Source organism: Oncorhynchus mykiss, chromosome 29 (assembly GCF_057628025.1).
Source record: "Oncorhynchus mykiss isolate SJ-2025 chromosome 29, ASM5762802v1, whole genome shotgun sequence".
NCBI lineage: Eukaryota > Metazoa > Chordata > Actinopteri > Salmoniformes > Salmonidae > Oncorhynchus > Oncorhynchus mykiss.
This window is the reverse complement of record NC_143050.1, coordinates 36,198,555-36,218,219: the sequence shown is the minus strand read 5'-3', so window position 1 is coordinate 36,218,219 and position 19,665 is coordinate 36,198,555. Positions and strand designations below refer to the sequence as shown.

The following is a 19,665-nucleotide window of genomic DNA, read 5'->3' as shown; positions in this document are numbered from 1 at the left end:
TGTAAAAAACTATTTTAATTTCTTGAGTATGTTATGCTTGTTTCCCACAAGAATTGATGTTATATTCATCGCTAGGGAATGACCAGTCCCATTCATACCATACAGGCTGAATAAGCAGGTCTTTGCGATGTCATTGATTATAATGGGTTGGAATGACTAGAGAAACATACAAAACATATTGTATTTAACCTTATAAAGGGCTCAATCAAGACTGGTAGACAGAGAGAGAGAGACAGAGAGAGAGAGAAATAGAGAGAGAGAGGGAGAGAGAGACAGAGAGCGACGGAGAGAGAGAGAGACAGAGAGAGAGAGAAATAGAGAGAGAGAGGGAGAGAGAGACAGAGAGCGACGGAGAGAGAGAGAGACAGAGAGAGTGTGTGTGTGTGTGTGTGTGTGTGTGTGTGTGTGTGTGTGTGTGTGTGTGTGGTGTGTGTGTGGTGTGTGTTAGGTGGGGGGTTATGAACTCTTTACCCAGGACCTCAGGCTGTCTATCAGCAGCAAACTTCATTAGCGTATTAACTTATCATACACTCTTCCCTCGCTAAGCACAAACACATTTTGTTTTGCATGACATTTGCATATATGCACTGTTCAGACAGTAAGAATGTGAATGTGCACAATGCATGTACAGTAAGTGTGTGTGCACGTGAGCCAATGTGTGTGTAGGTTAGTTGTTGAGTAGTAGAAATACTGGCAGTGGACCTGGAACTAATCAAGTGTGGACTGTAGATCTTAACGCCCAGTTTCAGGGGATACGCAGGGAGCAGAGACATGACTCACTGTGTGTGTGTGTGTGTGTGTGTGTGTGTGTGTGTGTGTGTGTGTGTGTGTGTGTGTGTGTGTGTGGTGGGTGTTCCCATCAGATACAGCTGTAGTCACATTGGTTTCCCAGTCTGAACCAGAGAATGTAGTCGGTAGACAGATGTGACCAAGAGCTGGCAGTTCCACTATTCCACGGAATGATTTACCACATTTGGACAGAACTGTGAGTTGGCTTGAAGGGCTGTCTCTTTTTTGTAAAAGCCTTGATTAGGTTTTTAAAGCAGCTGCACAGGTGTGAGTGTGTGTGTGTGTGTGTGTGTGTGTGTGTGTGTGTGTGTGTGTGTGTGTGTGTGTGTGTGTGTGTGTGTGTGTGTGTGTGGGTGGTTACCTACCTTGTTCACAGAGCCCTCCTGTGTAGCTGGGTAGACACAAACAGGTGAAGGAGTTGACTCCGTCCATACAGGTGGCTCCATTACGACATGGGTTGGACTGGCATTCATCAACATCTACACAAATAACAGAGACAATATGATATCTGCTTGTGTGTGTGTGTGTGTGTGTGTGTGTGTGTGTGTGTGTGTGTGTGTGTGTGTGTGTGTGTGTACCTGTCTCGCAGCGCTGTCCAGTGTATCCAGTTGGACACACACAGATGCTGGTTCTGCCTCTCTGGTAGCAGGACGCTTTGTTCAAACACACATTCACTGTGCACTGCTGCAGTCCTGAGACACACACACATATATCATCCTCATCGTCGTCATCAACAACATCATTATCATCATTCAACAACAACCATGAGAGCAGAGATGACAGCGGCCGTGATGACGTCACCAACCCATTGTTAAACCACTGAATAGACTCTGAGATTTACACCTACCTCTGACATCGACAGTCTGGTCCACGATGTAGTAGTCAGTTCCTGTTTCAGGTTGGTATGTGGACTGAGGTTCTTTAGGAGCATGGGGGCCGGCCTCCAGCAGAGGAGGACCAATCGCCCGGTCATAATCCACAAACTCCTCCCCCTCAGGCCGGGGGGTCTGGGGGGTCAGGGCCCAGTCGGGGATGGGGCGGGAGGGAGGTGGAGTGGAGGGGTGTGCAGGGGGTGTGTGTGTTTGGTTCAGGTGCTGTGGGGTCTTCTGATCTGTGGTAGAGTGACTGGTTTGGTTTTTATGGTGGGTGGGGGGGAATCTAGGGTGAGAGGGCTGTTTGGTTTGATCCTTAGTGTGGGTGGAGTGATCTCTGTGGTATGTGGTCTGGTTCTTGGTGGGATCCCTAACGTGTGTTGGACGCTGGGTGGTTTGTGTAGGGGGGTACATGGATCGATCCTGAGTGTCTGTGGAGTGATTCCTATCGTGTGTGTTATGCTGATTGGTTTGGTCCTTCCCATCTGTAGCGGGGTGTCTGGTCTGAGCTTTAGTATGAGTGGAGAGATCTTTCTCCTGTGTGGCAGGTTGGCGGGAGTGGTCTCTGTGCTGTGTAGAAGAGTCTGTGTGATGTCCAGGGTGGTCTCCTACAGTCTCTCCTGCCTGGGTTGGCATGGTTCCTGGTCTGACTTCTGGTTTGGGTGTAACAGTCACCTGTCCCTCAACCCCAGGCCCCACCGGGGGAGCTTGGATGGCTCCAGGACCGCCGGGGCTAGTGTATCTGGGGTCTTCAGGTGGGTACACCTCCTGTGCCGAGCCTTCCTCTTCTGCCGATGAAGACCCCTCGAAGTCTCCTGCCTCTGTCTGTGATGTAGTGTGCGTGTCCTTGGTGTCAGTATCAATAGTGTTTGTGTCCTTAGTGTGAGTAGAGTGTGCGTGTGATGGAGTGTGTGTGTCCTTGGTGTAAGTATCAATAGTGTTTGTGTCCTTAGTGTGAGCAGAGTGTGTATGAGACGGGGCGTGTGTGACACTCTCCGCCCCTCCAATCTCCGTCTCGTCTGTGACCACGGCTGATTGGCTGTCTGAGGCGGGGGTGGGTCGGGTGTATTCTGCTGAGCCCTCCTGGGTACGGCCGCCTGACCCTTCCATGTCCTCGTCAGGCGAGACGCCATCTGGGGAAGTATGGGGGGAACCAGAGGATGAGGCTGAGACTGGGGAAGAGACTGGGGATGTGTGTTGGGAATTAGGGGTTGTTCCATTGGAGCTCTCCGTCTTTCCTGTCCTGTCTCTGCCTGTGCCTCTGTCCGTGTCTTTCGCTGTGTGTCTGTTTGTATCTCCGTCTGTGTCTGTAGAACTGGTCTCTCCAGTATGGATGGAGTCATAGTCAAAGGGAGTGGGGCTTTTCACCTCTCCTTGCTCCATCTCTCCTCCCAGTTCACCATAGACTGGTGTGGCCATCTCAAACTGGTCTCCTCTAGCCTCCTGCTGAATGAATGGATGAATGGATGAATGAGTAAATTAATGAATGAATGAATATTTATTGTTGTTATTGTCGTATCACTTCATGCAACCCATCTCAATTAGGCTTTTTCTACTTCCATTGTCCTTGAAAGAGAGGCTAAACACCTCTCACACATCCAGACAGCCACAGTAAATCTGACCTGGTGTTTCCCGTTGATGAAGCTGAGCATTGGGGGAAAAGGGATGGGATGCATGCCGTCAGAGTCCTCACTGCCGCGAATGGCCTCACTCTGGGTAACTGGGAAGGCTGGGATGAGAGGGGACTGGAAATCTCCATTACCCCCTAAAGGGTGTCCCATAATCTGCAGGATGTGGTCCACTGGAAACACAGGAACAACACAGGGAGAGTAGGGAGGTGAGATAAACAGTGAGGGTGTCTGTCTGTCTGTGTGTCTGTGTGTGTGTGGACGTGTTTAACTATTCTTGCGGGGACCAGCAGTCCCCGCAAGAATAGTAAACGGAAGAAAAAAACTGGGGACATTATTTCTAGGGTGTTTGTGGTTGAGATTATAATTTGTGTTAGGGTTAGAATTACGTTTAAGGTTAGGAGTTAGGGTTAGTTTTAGGGTTAGGAGCTAGGGTTCAGTTTAGGGTTAGAGTTAAGGTTAGGTTTAGGGTTAGGAGTTAGGGTTAGTTTTAGGGTTAGGAGCTAGGGTTCAGTTTAGGGTTAGAGTTAAGGTTAGGTTTAAGGTTAGGAGTTAGGGTTAGTTTTAGGGTTAGGAGCTAGGGTTCAGTTTAGGGTTAGAGTTAAGGTTAGGTTTAAGGTTAGGAGTTAGGGTTAGTTTTAGGGTTAGGAGCTAGGGTTCAGTTTAGGGTTAGAGTTAAGGTTAGGTTTAAGGTTAGGAGTTAGGGTTAGTTTTAGGGTTAGGAGCTAGGGTTCAGTTTAGGGTTAGAGTTAAGGTTAGGTTTAAGGTTAGGAGTTAGGGTTAGTTTTAGGGTTAGGAGCTAGGGTTCAGTTTAGGGTTAGAGTTAAGGTTAGGTTTAAGGTTAGGGATTTTGAACGGGACTGAATTGTGTGTCCCCACAAGGTTAGCTGTACAAGGCTGTGTGTGTGTGTGTGTGTGTGTGTGAACATAATGACCTGCAAATCCTACAGATTCAGGTCTACCAGAAACACACCACAGTGAAACTCTAATGCACATGGTTGATAAATGATAATTGTTTCAGCATTGCAATATGCCAATATGCTGTTATACTATCCACAAAGACTTAATAGTGTATGCTGTGTGTTGGCTTATGACTGGTTCAATGAGAGCCAGAAGCATTATTTGAACAATGCAGGTTTGTGTCTTCATTAGGTCTTTATGGTACACATGGAACCTATATCGCGGGAACGGGTGCAAGGGGAAGCACATTTGGACAGGGTAGCACTAAACCTGAGGTTAGTTATGTCTCTGGGGACAAATAAAACCATGTGAGATGGTAAACTTTTAATCTGCCGTTGAATGAGCGTGTGTGTGTGTGTGTGTGTGTGTGTGTGTGTGTGTGTGTGTGTGTGTGTGTGTGTGTGTGTGTGTGTGTGTGTGTGTGTGCGTGCGTGCGTGCGTGCGTGCGTGTGTGCGTGTGCGCGTGTGCGTGCGTGCGTGCGTGCGTGCGTGTGTGTGTGTGTATTCGTCATACTTAACCATGTTAATAAAACCCAAACCCAACCTAAAGAGGTGTCCGTCCCTCCGTGACCCTGAATCAGATACTGATCAGATACATTCTGCTATATGTCTACTATATCTACTATATGCCAAACAGGACGATTTAACTACACAGATGTAGGATCTTAATTTGAGCTAGTTTGCTACAACAGGAGAATAATCCTGCTGCAACAGGAAATGTGAATTATTATGTGACTTATAATTAATGGGCATTTTAGTAGGGGTTGATAAGTTTTTCGTTCGGGCAAATCAAGTCTGAAATGTCACAATTACAAACTTTAGAACCCTTTAAAACTCAAATACACTAGAAGTTGGCATTCCCTGCTGTGCAGGACAATTCTTAGCAACAAAAGGGTGATGAAATTAAGACCCATCTGTAATACTCCATATTTCAATGTCTCAATTCCCTTTACTTGTGTAGAAATTGTGGAAGTATAACCCACTGAGGAACTAAACTCTTATTGAGTTACTGGTTGAAATATGACCCAATACAGGATCCAATATACAATATGTCCCTTTAATAATAAACAATAGCCATTCATAAACGTTATGGCTTGGATCGGGTAGCGGAGCTGGTAGACTCACACACATTAAAAGAGAAAAAGGGGAGAGGCTTGGGGTGCGGTGTAATGTTGGGAAGGAATGAAGGGAGAGATGGGAATGTTAGAGGGTCGATGAAGGGAGCAGACCGAGGGAGCAATTAGTTGAGAGTGATTACAACGCTGACTGATCTGAGAGAGGCTCTGCCATTTGACCTCAGGGTCACGTGTGCCGCTCTTTCTCTCTCCCGCCCTCGCGGAAAAGTAACTGCCGAGCTACAAAACGAAAAATGAGTTACCGTGTGTCCACATCTGGTTGTGCAGAACCTGCGGGTGTGCTTCCATGTAAACTGGTTGCAAATGGACAGAGATGATAACGACACAACTTCTCTATTAAACCAAGACAACAAACAGCTGGAAAGGACCCAGAGGTGATCCTCAGTCAGGACAGAGATTTCCTTAAGACATCACTGGAAGCACGCAAAGCAGGCACACACAGCAGACCCGGAGGTGATCCTCAGTCAGGCACACACAGCAGACCCGGAGGCAGAAATAATCAGTTGGACGGGCCTTTGATTTCCACGTCCACAGGCAGCTTGTGGGATTCAAGTTTGGGGAAGCTCACAATTTATCCTACCATTTCTACCCATCTGCCAATTCTGATTATTTCGACATGTGCTTTTTATTGGAACGGTTGAATTTCAATAATAACGTTTTCGTTTCTCAAAAATCATTGTCACCTGGTTAAATCCTAAAAATCTGAAGTAAAAAATTGGACTTTGCGCAGAGCCACTAGCCTCTATCACATGGACCATTGACACACTGTGATCCGTTGGCGGCGAAAGAAATGAGAGCACAGAACTCAAGAGATTCAGCAGTAGGCGTATAACTTCCATCGTTAATTAAGTCAAATACATAGGCCTAAAGCCGGGGGGGAAATAAAAGCAGTAGAAAATATCCTGCTGAAAATTCTGGTTCTTTAAATCACAATCTACCTACTGCTCCTGTCTGCATTCCATTCTATCTTCAAATTAAAACAATTTAAAAATTGGGTATGTATTTTGAATGGGTTTATTTACACAGGAGAAATGATAACATTTTGGCGAAACATACATTTACTTCAGGGCAATCCAACATCCTAACAGTGCACTGCACCCGCCAATTTCCTTTGGCTGAAACCAAAGATCCTGTATATACTGACGAGATGCTCATGTCTCCGCCCTAAACAATGGGAGTCTTTGGTCCCAAAGGCGGGAAGGCAGGCGACAAGCATGTTACTCCCATAGAAACGCATTGGGCTTTAACTGGACGGAATTTGGTGAAAGTGAGCCCTCTTGCTTCACCTCTTCCTCTCTGTTGAAACTAAGCATACCACTGGAGAAAGCACCCAAGCAAGCGAAACAGGGCCCTTCTATATGTGGCCCATGTATCTGATGCTGTCTGGCCAGAAATGGTGCAGACATGATCAGATACGTGGTCTACACATACTGGGACAGAGGGGCGCCGTTTCACTCGCTCGCTCAGATGCTTTCATGAGATTGATGCATCTTTCTGTTGGCCGTGTGTTGGTCAAATAAGTTATAAATATAGCAATATTTTATTTGGATGGGCAAGGAGGTATGGTAGGCCCTCTAAGGCCCGCCATAACGCCCACCCACCCACCCACCCACGCATGCACACACACAGAGAGAAACACAGCTAAGTTAGGTCATTCCTAAATCTAAAATGTTCCCACAGATACTGAACTCCTACAGCAGCCAAGGCTGGAAATCTCTTTTAATAATGGAGATATGCATATATTATGGAGATGCATCAGGTCAGTTTTAGGACACAGTTGTCCAGCAGTAGCCTGGTTAATAGGTGGTCACTGTCTCCTTCCTGTCCATGCCCCACACACACACACTCTTTAGCCATGTGTACTGTATACTCTCTTTCCATGCTACTATCTTTGACTGACCATTCCTACACTGGACATCTGTCGAGATCCGACAGAGCGTCACTACAAGCAGCTCACTCTGAAGCCCAGAGAGTACAGAGTCCTTCAGCACACGCAGGCGCCCACAGAGACTCATAATGTTATACTTAAGCAATAAGGCCAGAGGAGGTGTGGTATATGGGGGCTGTTTTTATCCACGACGCAACGCGGAGTGCCTGGATACAGCCCTTAGCCGTGGTTTATTGGCCATATATCCCAAACCCCCGAGGTGCCTTATTGCTATTATAAACTGGTTACCAATGTAATTAAAGCAGTAAAAATAAATATTTTGTCATTCCCATGGTATATGGTCTGATATATTATGGCTGTCAGCCAATCAGCATTCAGGGCTCAAACCACCCAGTTTATAAAACAGGACTTATTACAGTCACTTCACAAGGTGGCTGAGACGGTTCATAGTTTGGCGATACAATCATGAGAACATACCTGGAAACAGAGGTGTTATGTCCACATACACATAGTTAGCAGTGTTGAGATAAGAGTTTGTTTGGTTGTGTATTATTAAATGGAACATTACCTTGTCATCGGAGTCGACTGTAAACTCTCACCTGATTGGTTCCGGTCGTGCACGTCGACGATGATGAGGTGGATTGGTGGTTTGGTGGGTGAGGCCTCCTCATGGATAGCCACCGATGTGTCCATGCCGTATGATTCCGTGGCTCCTGGTTGGCTGTGGGTTGTTGTACTAGAGCTCTTGCCCTCCTCCCCCTTGTAGACCACAGCAGGCTGCTGTCCTGTCACTTTGTCCCCACCAGATGGGCCATGCTCTGGGGTGACCAACCCTGGATACCCCTTTGGATGTCCTGGGTACCCTGGTTGTCCTGGGCGTGAGGGGTCCGACCCCAGTCCTGTGTCTGCCGTGAAGCCCTGTGTGGGAGTCATCACTCCCCGGTCATCCCCCTCACTCTCCCCATCACTACTGCTCCCCTCCCCACTCCCACTGCTCTCCCCCCTGCCTGAGCCTGTCTGAACCTCCCCCTCTTCCTTGTCTCCCCCCTGGTTGATGTCTAGTTGGGGGCGGGTGGGCTGGGAACGGATGGTGGGAAGAGGGGGCAGCTGTAGGGGGAGCAGGGGATCACCCATGGGGGGCAATGACTCTACCTTGGTTAGGTCTGGGACAAAGTCCTCCCCATCGTACTCAGGGAACTGAGTGGTACCAACAGAGAAGTCTGTCTTTTGGTCTGTCGTTCTGTCTCCTACCTGGGTAGTTCTGTCTTTGCCTGTCGTCTCGCGGTCAGTGGTACGATGCTCGTCTTTGGCGGAGTGTGTTCCGTCTGTGGCAGTGTAATGTCGGACTGTGCCTGTATAAGCGGTATCGTGTGGTCCACCTGTATGCTCACTTCTGTCTTGGCCAGTTGTTTGGTGTGGTTTGTCTGCAGCTGTGCGGTCAGCTCTGTCTGCGGGAGTTGAGCCTGTAAGGTTTGGTCCGCCTGCGTGGTAGGTAGTGGGAGGTTCGTCTGTGGCCGTGTCTATCCTGCGAGCATGCGTGGTCGTCACAGGTCCAGGAGGGGGGATCTCTGGTTCCTTACCTGCAGAGACAGAGAGGAGGGGTTTAGCACAAAACGTTTCACGTTGCTGCTATGAGGTGGTCTCTGAGATTACATCACCTGAGATCACAGTCAAGGTACAGTCGTGTACTCCGAGGCAAATAGAAAGACGAATGAACATGCAGTGCCATAATAAATCGAAGACAACGGAGAAACTGAATGCCATCGGGGGAACGCTAAACATGGTGTTGTCAGAATCCGAACGGCGTCAGCTCACAGCAGCAGGCTGTAAAAGGACATCAAACCCAGAGAGTTACATTTTTTAAAAGAGCGACGTCAGCCGTTAAGAATCATTAAGTGTCAGTGCCAGCGGGGGTAAGTCTGTCAGAATGTCTCTCTTTCTCTCTCTGCCAGGAGGTCTGTATTTTTAGACTGCATGGCGTGTGAACTGTGTTGAAAATGGTTGTTTTAGGCCAACTGTAAACCTCCGACCTCCCTTTTCCCCTGGCATAAGCGTGTATGCATACACACACACCCGCAAACACACACCTAGATGTGCTGAAACGTTTATTTTGGCTACGCACAACCTGCTATGTTCCAACACTGGCGCACATCTTTAGGCAACATGTCTCTTTTTCCTCCTGTAGAAAATAGCAACATGTCTCTTTTTTCCTCCTGTAGAAAATAGCAACATGTCTCCTTTTTCCTCCTGTAGAAAATAGCAACATGTCTCTTTTTTCCTCCTGTAGAAAATAGCAACATGTCTCTTTTTTCCTCCTGTAGAAAATAGCAACATGTCTCTTTTTTCCTCTTGTAGAAAATAGCAACATGTCTCTTTTTTCCTCCTGTAGAAAATAGCAACATGTCTCTTTTTCCTCCTGTAGAAAATAGCAACATGTCTCCTTTTTCCTCCTGTAGAAAATAGCAACATGTCTCTTTTTTCCTCTTGTAGAAAATAGCAACATGTCTCTTTTTTCCTCCTGTAGAAAATAGCAACATGTCTCTTTTTTCCTCCTGTAGAAAATAGCAACATGTCTCTTTTTTCCTCCTGTAGAAAATAGCAACATGTCTCTTTTTTCCTCCTGTAGAAAATAGCAACATGTCTCTTTTTTCCTCTTGTAGAAAATAGCAACATGTCTCTTTTTTCCTCCTGTAGAAAATAGCAACATGTCTCTTTTTCCTCCTGTAGAAAATAGCAACATGTCTCCTTTTTCCTCCTGTAGAAAATAGCAACATGTCTCTTTTTTCCTCTTGTAGAAAATAGCAACATGTCTCTTTTTTCCTCCTGTAGAAAATAGCAACATGTCTCTTTTTTCCTCCTGTAGAAAATAGCAACATGTCTCTTTTTTCCTCCTGTGGAAAATAGCAACACGTCTCTTTTTTCCTCTAGTAACCCTTTACCATCAGTGGAAAAGGGAAGGCCTACATACATGCAAAGTCATAACATCCCTCTCTGTGTCGCCCACATCCACACAACCACAATGCACCTGTGTAACGTGCTCGCTGCTTGTCTCATGGACAGCTGACGCATGCACGTTAACCTTACCGACATACTGTCATGTCATAATTATGTTTTAATGTATATATTCTTTTTTAGCCCCCACCTCTCAAAATGTTGGATGCCCCCCCCCCCCACCCCTTCCTCTCTCCCACACTCCCTCTCTCTCTTTTCCTCCCTTTCTTTGGCCACTTATCTTTCCCCCTCTCTCACTCTGCTTCTCACTCTCTCTTTCACCCCCATTCTCCACCTCTCACTCCATCCCCCTCTCTCTCTCTCTGTGTGTTGGAGGTGTGTATAGCTGGCAGGACTCTGAGCAAAGACACTCAGGGAGAGTTCACCTGCTCACTCAAACTGTGAGGGGACGTGGACAGTCCAGCATCCAGCCCAGCCAAGCTAGCTCCATCTCCAGCCCTGGTCTGATGTCACGTGTTTGGCTGGGCCAGGCCATCTGGCTGGCCTGCAGTCTGTCCCGAGTCCCGTTAGCCATGTCACTTCCACTATGCATTAGCCCGCATGCCCTATAGGCTAAATGCAAGACCCAGCTCACATATAGTTTCTGAGCTGTATGAATCAGCCACACACAGTCGGAGACGCTACCGTTTCATGTGCATTATGTTATGGATTTCATCAAATGGTCTTTTAGAAACAACTAGATTGCAACAGAATATTTAGTGTCTGCAAAAAGAGGGTTGCAAGTGTGTAAATTGATACTGATAATCTGATAATGATGATCATGATGAGAATGATACTCTTGGGCAAGCAAGACTTGCCCTCCCTCTTTCTCTCATGTTCCCCTCTCTCTCTGGGAAGGGGCCCGCTGTAATGCATTAGGGACCTGTCCTGTTTCTCTCTGTGCTTCTTGCCGTGTAGATAGCATGAGTTGGGTTTTCCCCTAGTAAAAAAAAACAAAAAAATACACACACACACAGGCTCATAAACGGGAGGAACAGAAGAGAGAGGAGCGAGCGGGAGGCTATTCTTCAGCACGGTGGAGTTAAACAGGGCGCTGGTTCTCTGTAGAACTCATTCTCCTTCCCCTTGCAACCCCACACTATGAACTGATTTGGTTTCCTAACTGTCACTGAGTCTCTGCTGTGAGCCCCCCTAGAGTTATCGTTGTCTAATGACCCACCAAATCAGAGCCATGTTTCGAGCCGGGATCCAGTCCTAAGCCCTGACCCTGAAAGAATGGGCCAACCATGTGGAAGACATTGGGTTATGTCAGTCGTGAAGTTGGAAACCGGAAGGTTGAGAGAGGATAAAGAGGTTGCAGACTGCAGTAAGGTAGAGGGAGGAAGGAGAGGTTGCAGACTGCAGTAAGGTATGGGGAGGAAGGAGAGGTTGCAGACTGCAGTAAAGTAGAGGGAGGAAGGAGAGGTTGCAGACTGCAGTAAGGTAGAGGGAGGAAGGAGAGGTTGCAGACTGCAGTAAGGTATGGGGAGGAAGGAGAGGTTGCAGACTGCAGTAAAGTAGAGGGAGGAAGGAGAGGTTGCAGACTGCAGTAAGGTAGAGGGAGGAAGGAGAGGTTGCAGACTGCAGTAAGGTAGAGGGGGGAAGGAGAGGTTGCAGACTGCAGTAAGGTAGAGGGAGGAAGGAGAGGTTGCAGACTGCAGTGAGAAGGGGGAGGAAGGAGAGGTTGCAGACTGCAGTAAGGTAGAGAGAAGAAGGAGAGATTGCAGACTGCAGTAAGGAAGAGGGAGGAAGGAGAGGTTGCAGACTGCAGTAAGGTAGAGGGGGGCAGGAGAGATTGCAGACTGCAGTAAGGTAGAGGGAGGAATGAGAGGTTGCAGACTGCAGTAAGGTGGAGAGTAATGTGAGGTTGCAGACTGCAGTAAGGTAGAGGGAGGAAGGAGAGGTTGCTGACTGCAGTAAGGTAGAGAGTAATGAGAGGTTGCAGACTGCAGTAAGGTAGAGAGTAATGAGAGGTTGCAGACTGCAGTAAGGTAGAGAGTAATGAGAGGTTGCAGACTGCAGTAAGGTAGAGGGAGGAAGGAGAGGTTGCAGTAAGGTAGAGGGAGGAAGGAGAGGTTGCAGACTGCAGTAAGGTATGGGGAGGAAGGACAGGTTGCAGACTGCAGTAAGGTAGAGGGAGGAAGGAGAGGTTGCAGACTGCAGTAAGGTATGGGGAGGAAGGAGAGGTTGCAGACTGCAGTAAGATAGGGGGAGGAAGGAGAGGTTGCAGACTGCAGTAAGGTAAAGGGAGGAAGGAGGGGTTGCAGACTGCAGTAAGGTAGAGAGAAGACGGAGAGGTTGCAGACTGCAGTAAGGTAGAGAGAAGAAGGAGAGATTGCAGACTGCAGTAAGGTAGAGGGAGGAAGGAGAGGTTGCAGACTGCAGTAAGGTAGAGGGGGGCAGGAGAGGTTGCAGACTGCAGTAAGGTAGAGGGAGGAAGGAGAGGTTGCAGACTGCAGTGAGGTAGAGAGTAATGAGAGGTTGCAGACTGCAGTAAGGTAGAGAGTTATGAGAGGTTGCAGACTGCAGTAAGGTAGAGAGTAATGAGAGGTTGCAGACTGCAGTAAGGTAGAGAGTAATGAGAGGTTGCAGACTGCAGTAAGGTAGAGGGAGGAAGGAGAGGTTGCAGACTGCAGTAAAGAAGAGGGAGGAAGGAGAGGTTGCAGACTGCAGTAAGGTAGAGGGAGGAAGGGCAGGTTGCAGACTGCAGTAAGGTATGGGGAGGAAGGAGAGGTTGCAGTAAGGTAGAGGGAGGAAGGAGAGGTTGCAGACTGCAGTAAGGTAGAGGGAGGAAGGACAGGTTGCAGACTGCAGTAAGGTAGAGGGAGGAAGGAGAGGTTGCAGACTGCAGTAAGGTAGAGGGAGGAAGGACAGGTTGCAGACTGCAGTAAGGTATGGGGAGGAAGGAGAGGTTGCAGACTGCAGTAAGATAGGGGGAGGAAGGAGAGGTTGCAGACTGCAGTAAGGTAAAGGGAGGAAGGAGGGGTTGCAGACTGCAGTAAGGTAGAGAGAAGACGGAGAGGTTGCAGACTGCAGTAAGGTAGAGAGAAGAAGGAGAGATTGCAGACTGCAGTAAGGTAGAGGGAGGAAGGAGAGGTTGCAGACTGCAGTAAGGTAGAGGGGGGAAGGAGAGGTTGCAGACTGCAGTAAGGTAGAGGGAGGAAGGAGAGGTTGCAGACTACAGTGAGGTAGAGAGTAATGAGAGGTTGCAGACTGCAGTAAGGTGGAGAGTAATGAGAGGTTGCAGACTGCAGTAAGGTAGAGAGTAATGAGAGGTTGCAGACTGCAGTAAGGCAGAGAGAAGAATGGGAGGTTGGAGACTGCAGTAAGGTAGAGAGTAATGAGAGGTTGCAGACTGCAGTAAGGCAGAGAGTGGGGAATGGGAGGTTGGAGACTGCAGTAAGGCAGAGAGGGGAATAGGAGGTTGGAGGCTGCAGTAAGGCAGAGAGAGGGGAATGGGAGGTTGGAGACTGCAGTAAGGCAGAGAGAGGGGAATGGGAGGTTGGAGGCTGTAGTAAGGCAGAGAGAGGGGAATGGGAGGTTGGAGACTGCAGTAAGGCAGATAGAGGGGAATGGGAGGTTGGAGACTGCAGTAAGGCAGAGAGAGGGGAATGGGAGGTTGGAGACTGCAGTAAGGCAGAGAGAGGGGAATGGGAGGTTGGAGACTGCAGTAAGGCAGAGAGAGGGGAATGGGAGGTTGGAGACTGCAGTAAGGCAGATAGAGGGGAATGGGAGGTTGGAGACTGCAGTAAGGCAGAGAGAGGGGAATGGGAGGTTGGAGACTGCAGTAAGGCAGATAGAGGGGAATGGGAGGTTGGAGACTGCAGTAAGGCAGAGAGAGGGGAATGGGAGGTTGGAGACTGCAGTAAGGCAGAGAGAGGGGAATGGGAGGTTGGAGACTGCAGTAAGGCAGATAGAGGGGAATGGGAGGTTGGAGACTGCAGTAAGGCAGAGAGAGGGGAATGGGAGGTTGGAGACTGCAGTAAGGCAGATAGAGGGGAATGGGAGGTTGGAGACTGCAGTAAGGCAGAGAGAGGGGAATGGGAGGTTGGAGACTGCAGTAAGGCAGAGAGAGGGGAATGGGAGGTTGGAGGCCGCAGAAAGGCAGAGAGAGGGGAATGGGAGGTTAGAGACTGCAGTAAAGCAGAGAGAGGGGAATGGGAGGTTGGAGACTGCAATAAGGCAGGTAGAGGTTGGGGATGTAGGACACTCATAGACTGCAGTAAAGGAGAGGTGCAGGAGGTAGGGGAATGCAGTAATGCAGGGAGAGGAAGGGGACACTGCATACTGCAGTAATGTAGGGAAAGGAAGATGATGTATGGGTTAGAGATTGCAGTTAAGCATAAGGCAGGGAGTATGGGGTGATACAGTAAAGCAAGGAGCGGAAGGGAGTGGGCCATTGTCTTTCCAGATGTAAAGTACATGCTTACTGTGCAAACAGATGTGTCCAACATGGTATCGCAATAAAAGTCCTTTTAAAAGCTTTAAACGCTTGGTGGGCCAGATCCTAACAAATGCCTGTAACTTGAACTACAATACAAATCATGTCAACTGAAAACAAACATCTAAAATGTAAAGCATTCAGCCTTTTACTGTAAACTAACAGTTTCACCTTAACCAGCCTCTCCATCCTCTTCTCTCTATCTCTAATCGTCTCTCTCTAACTCCCTCCCCTCTCCCTCCCTCTGCCCCTCTCCCTCTCTCCATCTCCCCCCTTCTCCCCCCACACAACCCTTTCTCTGTCTCATAGATGTGCTCTGTCCCCGCAGGCTCGGTCGTTTAAACAACCCTCAGCAGGAAGTGAAAACAAGGGGAGAGTTCATCCCCACACAGGACGGGCCATAACTCATTGAGCCTGCGAGAAACCACATAAATATCCCTGATGCTACTCCGGCCTGCCAAGTCTGAATGTCCGTTAGGGGAACAGCTCCTCTCTAGCCTGCGACCCCCTCCCTCCCTCTCCCTCCTTAAGAACATGTCTACTCTCTCCCCCCTTCTCACTACTTCTCTCTCCCATATCTCAATGTCTGGCTCCTCCTCTCGCTCTTCTTCTTCTTCTTCCCGATCTTCAATATCATCATTGTGATCACCATTGTCATCGCCGCCATAGTAGCAGCGACAGCAGCTTTAGCAACCGTGGTGGTAGTAGCCTTACACAAGTCTTACCCTTGAAGCAGAACGCTCCATGTCTGTCAATAGGTTTGGGGAAGCCAGTCTGGTTGGGGAATCGGTACAGAGTCCGGACCCCCAGCAGCCCTCCTCCACACTGGGGCCTGGGGACCGAGATGGGGTAGCGGGCGCTCCCGTCTGACAGCCAGCCGTAGTCACAGCGATCCAGGCCTCCGCGCCACGCGGCGAACAGGTTGCCAGGGGAGGCGAGCACCGCCCCCTGAGTCTCGCACGCGCGCTTAGCCTGGCGAAGGGTCAGCTTGTAACGGATAGGAGCATAGAACACCTCACCTGCAGGGGGAGAAGTATGTACACTTTACCCAATGAGACACACGCTTTAACTCGCCATCAGGAAACACCAAACACTAAAACTCACTCATACACACTTTCTCACCGCGTAGTTTGTCTGCGTAACAGTAGACGTCGTAGGTCTCTTTAGGGTCTCTGAGCCCATACGTCCTGATCCCAGGCCTGTGCATCATATCGCCCATGCAACCAGGACGGGGCTTCGTGATTGGGTATCTACAGGGAAGAGAGAGAGGGGGAGCATGGGAAATGTAGTTTACCAGACATACTCTAACAGGGCCGGAGGTATCCTCGAGACGGGTACTAAACATATTTGGTTTCATCACCAGCCACAGCAGTTGAGAGCTGTGATGCTTATTAAGTAACACGCAAACACACCTGACTGTCTGGTCGGCCATCCAGCCGGCGTCACACTGGTCCAGTCCGTCCTCGAAGGCGGCAGTCAGCTGTTCGGCCGTAGCGATGGTTGCCCCGGCCGCGCGACACGCGTCAACAGCCCCGGGAAAGGAAAAGGTATAGCGGCTAGAAGCAGACCTGTAGTGGAACACCACACCTGGAGAGAGACAGAGACAGGAGGTCAGTGTGTGTGTTTGTGTGGTGAGTGCCTGTGTTGAGTATCGAGACGGTTACCGAAAGGACGCAACCAGCGAGCCCACTTTCACAAGCAATTTAGAAGAAAAAAACTGTCACCCAGATCCACTTACTGCACAATAAGTGCATTCAAATAAGGAAACGGAGACGACCAAGTAACACGAGCATCAGACTGCAGATAGGACAGGGAAGAAGACTGCCCTGCAATACTTTAGCCCCTCTGACATCCTGGAACTGCCTGAGGATGTTCGCCTGGTGCAATCAGAACCCTGTTTTCCAAGTTCATAAGAGAGTTCGTTGTTTCTCCCTCTAGGAAACTGGCTCCAGTTGTAGAGTTCGCTGAATAGACTGACAAGCAGTAAAAAGAGTTGTTAGTCGGAGAGAGCTGTCTCTGGTTGTATCTACACACAGAGACTGTACCAACAGACCATGGTACCGACAGACCGTTGTACCAACAGACCGTTGTTCATCTCTAATGCATCTCTAATGCACACTATGTGACAATCTAGGCTATTCAGGGGGTTTCTCCTTATGAAAGATACCCAGCTTGAATGTCACACAGTAGTATACTGTACCCCCCAGATTTCAATAACTCTGAGCTGATTTCTTAGTGGTTTGTACAGTCTTTCATGTCCAACATTAAAATTGCACAGGACATTCGGGGGTGTCAGTTAGGGAATCGTGACCTAAAGGCTCCCTATGGAATAGCATGTCTGAGAGGGAAAGACACAAAACAGGTCGAGACATTAGAGACTTTTACATGATTTATATTTATATTACCCAACAACTCTCGTAGATGATGACAATAGCACATGGACCGATGGACCCATCCCAATAGGCGAAATGTGTGCGTAGTGTGTGTGTGTGTCTACTACCATGTGTGTGTCCACTCACCGCTGACATTGAGATGAACAGTATCCTGGGTGTCCTCCATCTCATGCATGACCTCGCAGCGGTACAGCCCAGCATCGCTAGCCCTCAGGCGGGCAACGATCAGTGAGGCGTCGCCTAATGCCTGGGGGTGGTTGGGCACCGACACCCTGCCCTTGTACTCCTGCTCCACCTTGATCACTCCTCCCTGGGCCACCAGCACCACACGCTCCCCATCTTCCTCCAGCTTTGTCCACTTGATCCTCAGCTGGTCCTCTGGGCCCTGTGTGCTAGGGTTGTGGGTGGTGGGGGTGATGGAGAAGTGGCATGGTAGCACCACCCTGCCAGCCAGAGAGCCACTAGCGGGGGCAGCCTTCTCTACCTTCATCCTCCATGATGGATCTAGAGAGAGACAGAGGGTGTTACTATCTAGCCATGCTAGTAAGGACAAAAATGGCTATATTATCAAAAAGCAAGTACATGAGCTTTGGGGTCAGGGCTAGGGGTAAGGTTGAGTGAGGGTCAAGGTGAGGGGTTAATATATTCAACTACGGAGTGAACGTGTAAAGTGAAATCAGGACAGAAGGCACAGAGGGTGGATGGGTTTAATTCAGGACACCAAATGACAGAACAAACAGATAGACAGAGCATGGGGTTTGTTTGTGGATGGGTTCAGTGGAGGGCTGTACTGTATGTGATCCGGATAGCTTACCGTGTGATTAACTTGACCCCAGATGGAGGTAAGTGGGAGTGTGTGTGTGTGCGCATGTCAAGAGCACGGCTTTCTCAAACTCGGTCCCGGGGCCTCCCAGGGGTGCACGTTTAGTTTTTAGCCATAGCACTACGCAGCTGATTCAAATAATTCAAACTTGATGATGAGTTGATTATTTGAATGAGCTGTGTAGTGCTGGAGGGGGGGGGGGGGAGAGACAAAAGGTGCACCTATTGGAGGCCCCAGGACCGAGTTTGAGAAACCCTTTTCCAGAGGACTGAGAGGGAAAATGGATGGAGCTGAGTGAATGCCTCGCTCCGTTTTCTGTGTGAAACCAATGACCTGTTCCCAGTTTGTTAGACTCTGATCCAGAGTGAAACACACACAGCAAGACTCACCTTGTTCAGCGAACGCACGACAGAGAAACACCAGACAGAGCAGGTGCCTGAGATGCAACATCTCTACAAAACCTGTGGAACAAAAAACACACACCGAGTTCATCACATTCAAATGGTCATGAATTCTATACCGGTATATACAGTATATATTACTTTAGCATGAACCATAAACGGTAGCGATTAAGGGGGAGAAGCCAGAGTGAGCCCTGAACCAGTGACTCTGTGATCACAGGGACAATTTCAGCCTCAGGGAAATGGAGGCACATCATTCCCTGAGAATAGAGAAAGCTCTATCTGTGCACCTGCACGCACGCACACGCACACACACACACACACACACACACACAAATAAACCCCTAGTATGACTCCAGGAGCCTATTGGGAAAACTATGCAGTCAGTTCTTGCAAGTATTGACCAAATCTGGGGAAGGAACATATTGTAGGCTTGTAGTGTTGTGGAAAACTCGATCCAAAGATTAAGGCAGAGACTAATTGAATTGTAGAACAGTGAATATTTCAATCAAGCAGCTGCAAGGTAGTTCCCTCTCTGATCGCAGTCAGGGAAGGAGCTCCAAAAGTAAATGGTTCCATGTCCCTTATATAGTGAGAGGTGATAATACAATCATATTGTCACACAACAGCTATTTTATACAAGCAACTGTTCCAGAACACAATGGCCTTGTGTTAGGATGCAGACATAACAGGAGTCTATGAAAGGCCTTGACGTCACAGATGAACGGAGCATAATGCTTAAGAAGTTACAACAGCTCACCCCAATTATGCCACAACAGTAGACATGATTCTTGTTGTTTAGGCTTTCAGTGTTGAAATCCCTACATACTAAACTTGCTTCAACCTTCAACCTTGCTTCAACACAAACACAGAGCTAGGGAGCCATAGTCGGGGCAGGTTCCAGACATAAGCGACATAAGCGTTTGCTTCGGCCCCAGGCCACTAGGGGGCCCCGACCCAAAACAAAATATAAACAGTTGAAGTGGGAAGTTTACATGCACCTCAGCCAAATACATTTAAACTCAGTTTTTCACAATTCCTGACATTTAATCCTAGTGAAAATGCCCTGTCTTAGGTCAGTTAGGATCACCACTTTATTTGAAGAATGTGAAATGTCAGAATAATAGTAGAGAGAATGATTTATTTCATCTGTTATTTCTTTCATCACATTCCCAGTGGGTCAGAAGTTTACATACACTCAATTAGTATTGGTAGCATTGCTTTTAAATTGTTTAAATGGATCAAACATTTCAGGTAGCCTTGAACAAGCTTCCCAAAATAAGTTGGGTGAATTTTGGCCCATTCCTTCTGACAGAGCTGGTGTAACTGAGTCAGGTTTGTTG

The 19,665-nt window shown here is 48.4% G+C and overlaps 1 protein-coding gene across 2 annotated transcripts in view; it reads right to left on the bottom strand.

The window, feature by feature from the left end:
- The window catches only part of vcanb (versican b), a 33,002-nt gene that overhangs the window by 8,479 nt on the left and 4,858 nt on the right, over positions 1-19,665 (bottom strand). Inside the window, exons 2-11 of one of the 2 annotated variants that reach the window (XM_036967200.2) lie at positions 18,311-18,382; positions 17,225-17,602; positions 16,118-16,292; positions 15,828-15,955; positions 15,431-15,724; positions 7,873-8,853; positions 3,284-3,462; positions 1,637-3,107; positions 1,368-1,481; positions 1,155-1,268 (exon numbers count right to left, since the gene is read on the bottom strand). In XM_036967200.2, the coding sequence (XP_036823095.2) occupies positions 1,155-1,268; positions 1,368-1,481; positions 1,637-3,107; positions 3,284-3,462; positions 7,873-8,853; positions 15,431-15,724; positions 15,828-15,955; positions 16,118-16,292; positions 17,225-17,602; positions 18,311-18,382 (3,906 nt within the window). The remainder of the gene's footprint in view (positions 1-1,154; positions 1,269-1,367; positions 1,482-1,636; positions 3,108-3,283; positions 3,463-7,872; positions 8,854-15,430; positions 15,725-15,827; positions 15,956-16,117; positions 16,293-17,224; positions 17,603-18,310; positions 18,383-19,665) is intronic. The other variant, XM_036967201.2, reaches the window with a different exon arrangement.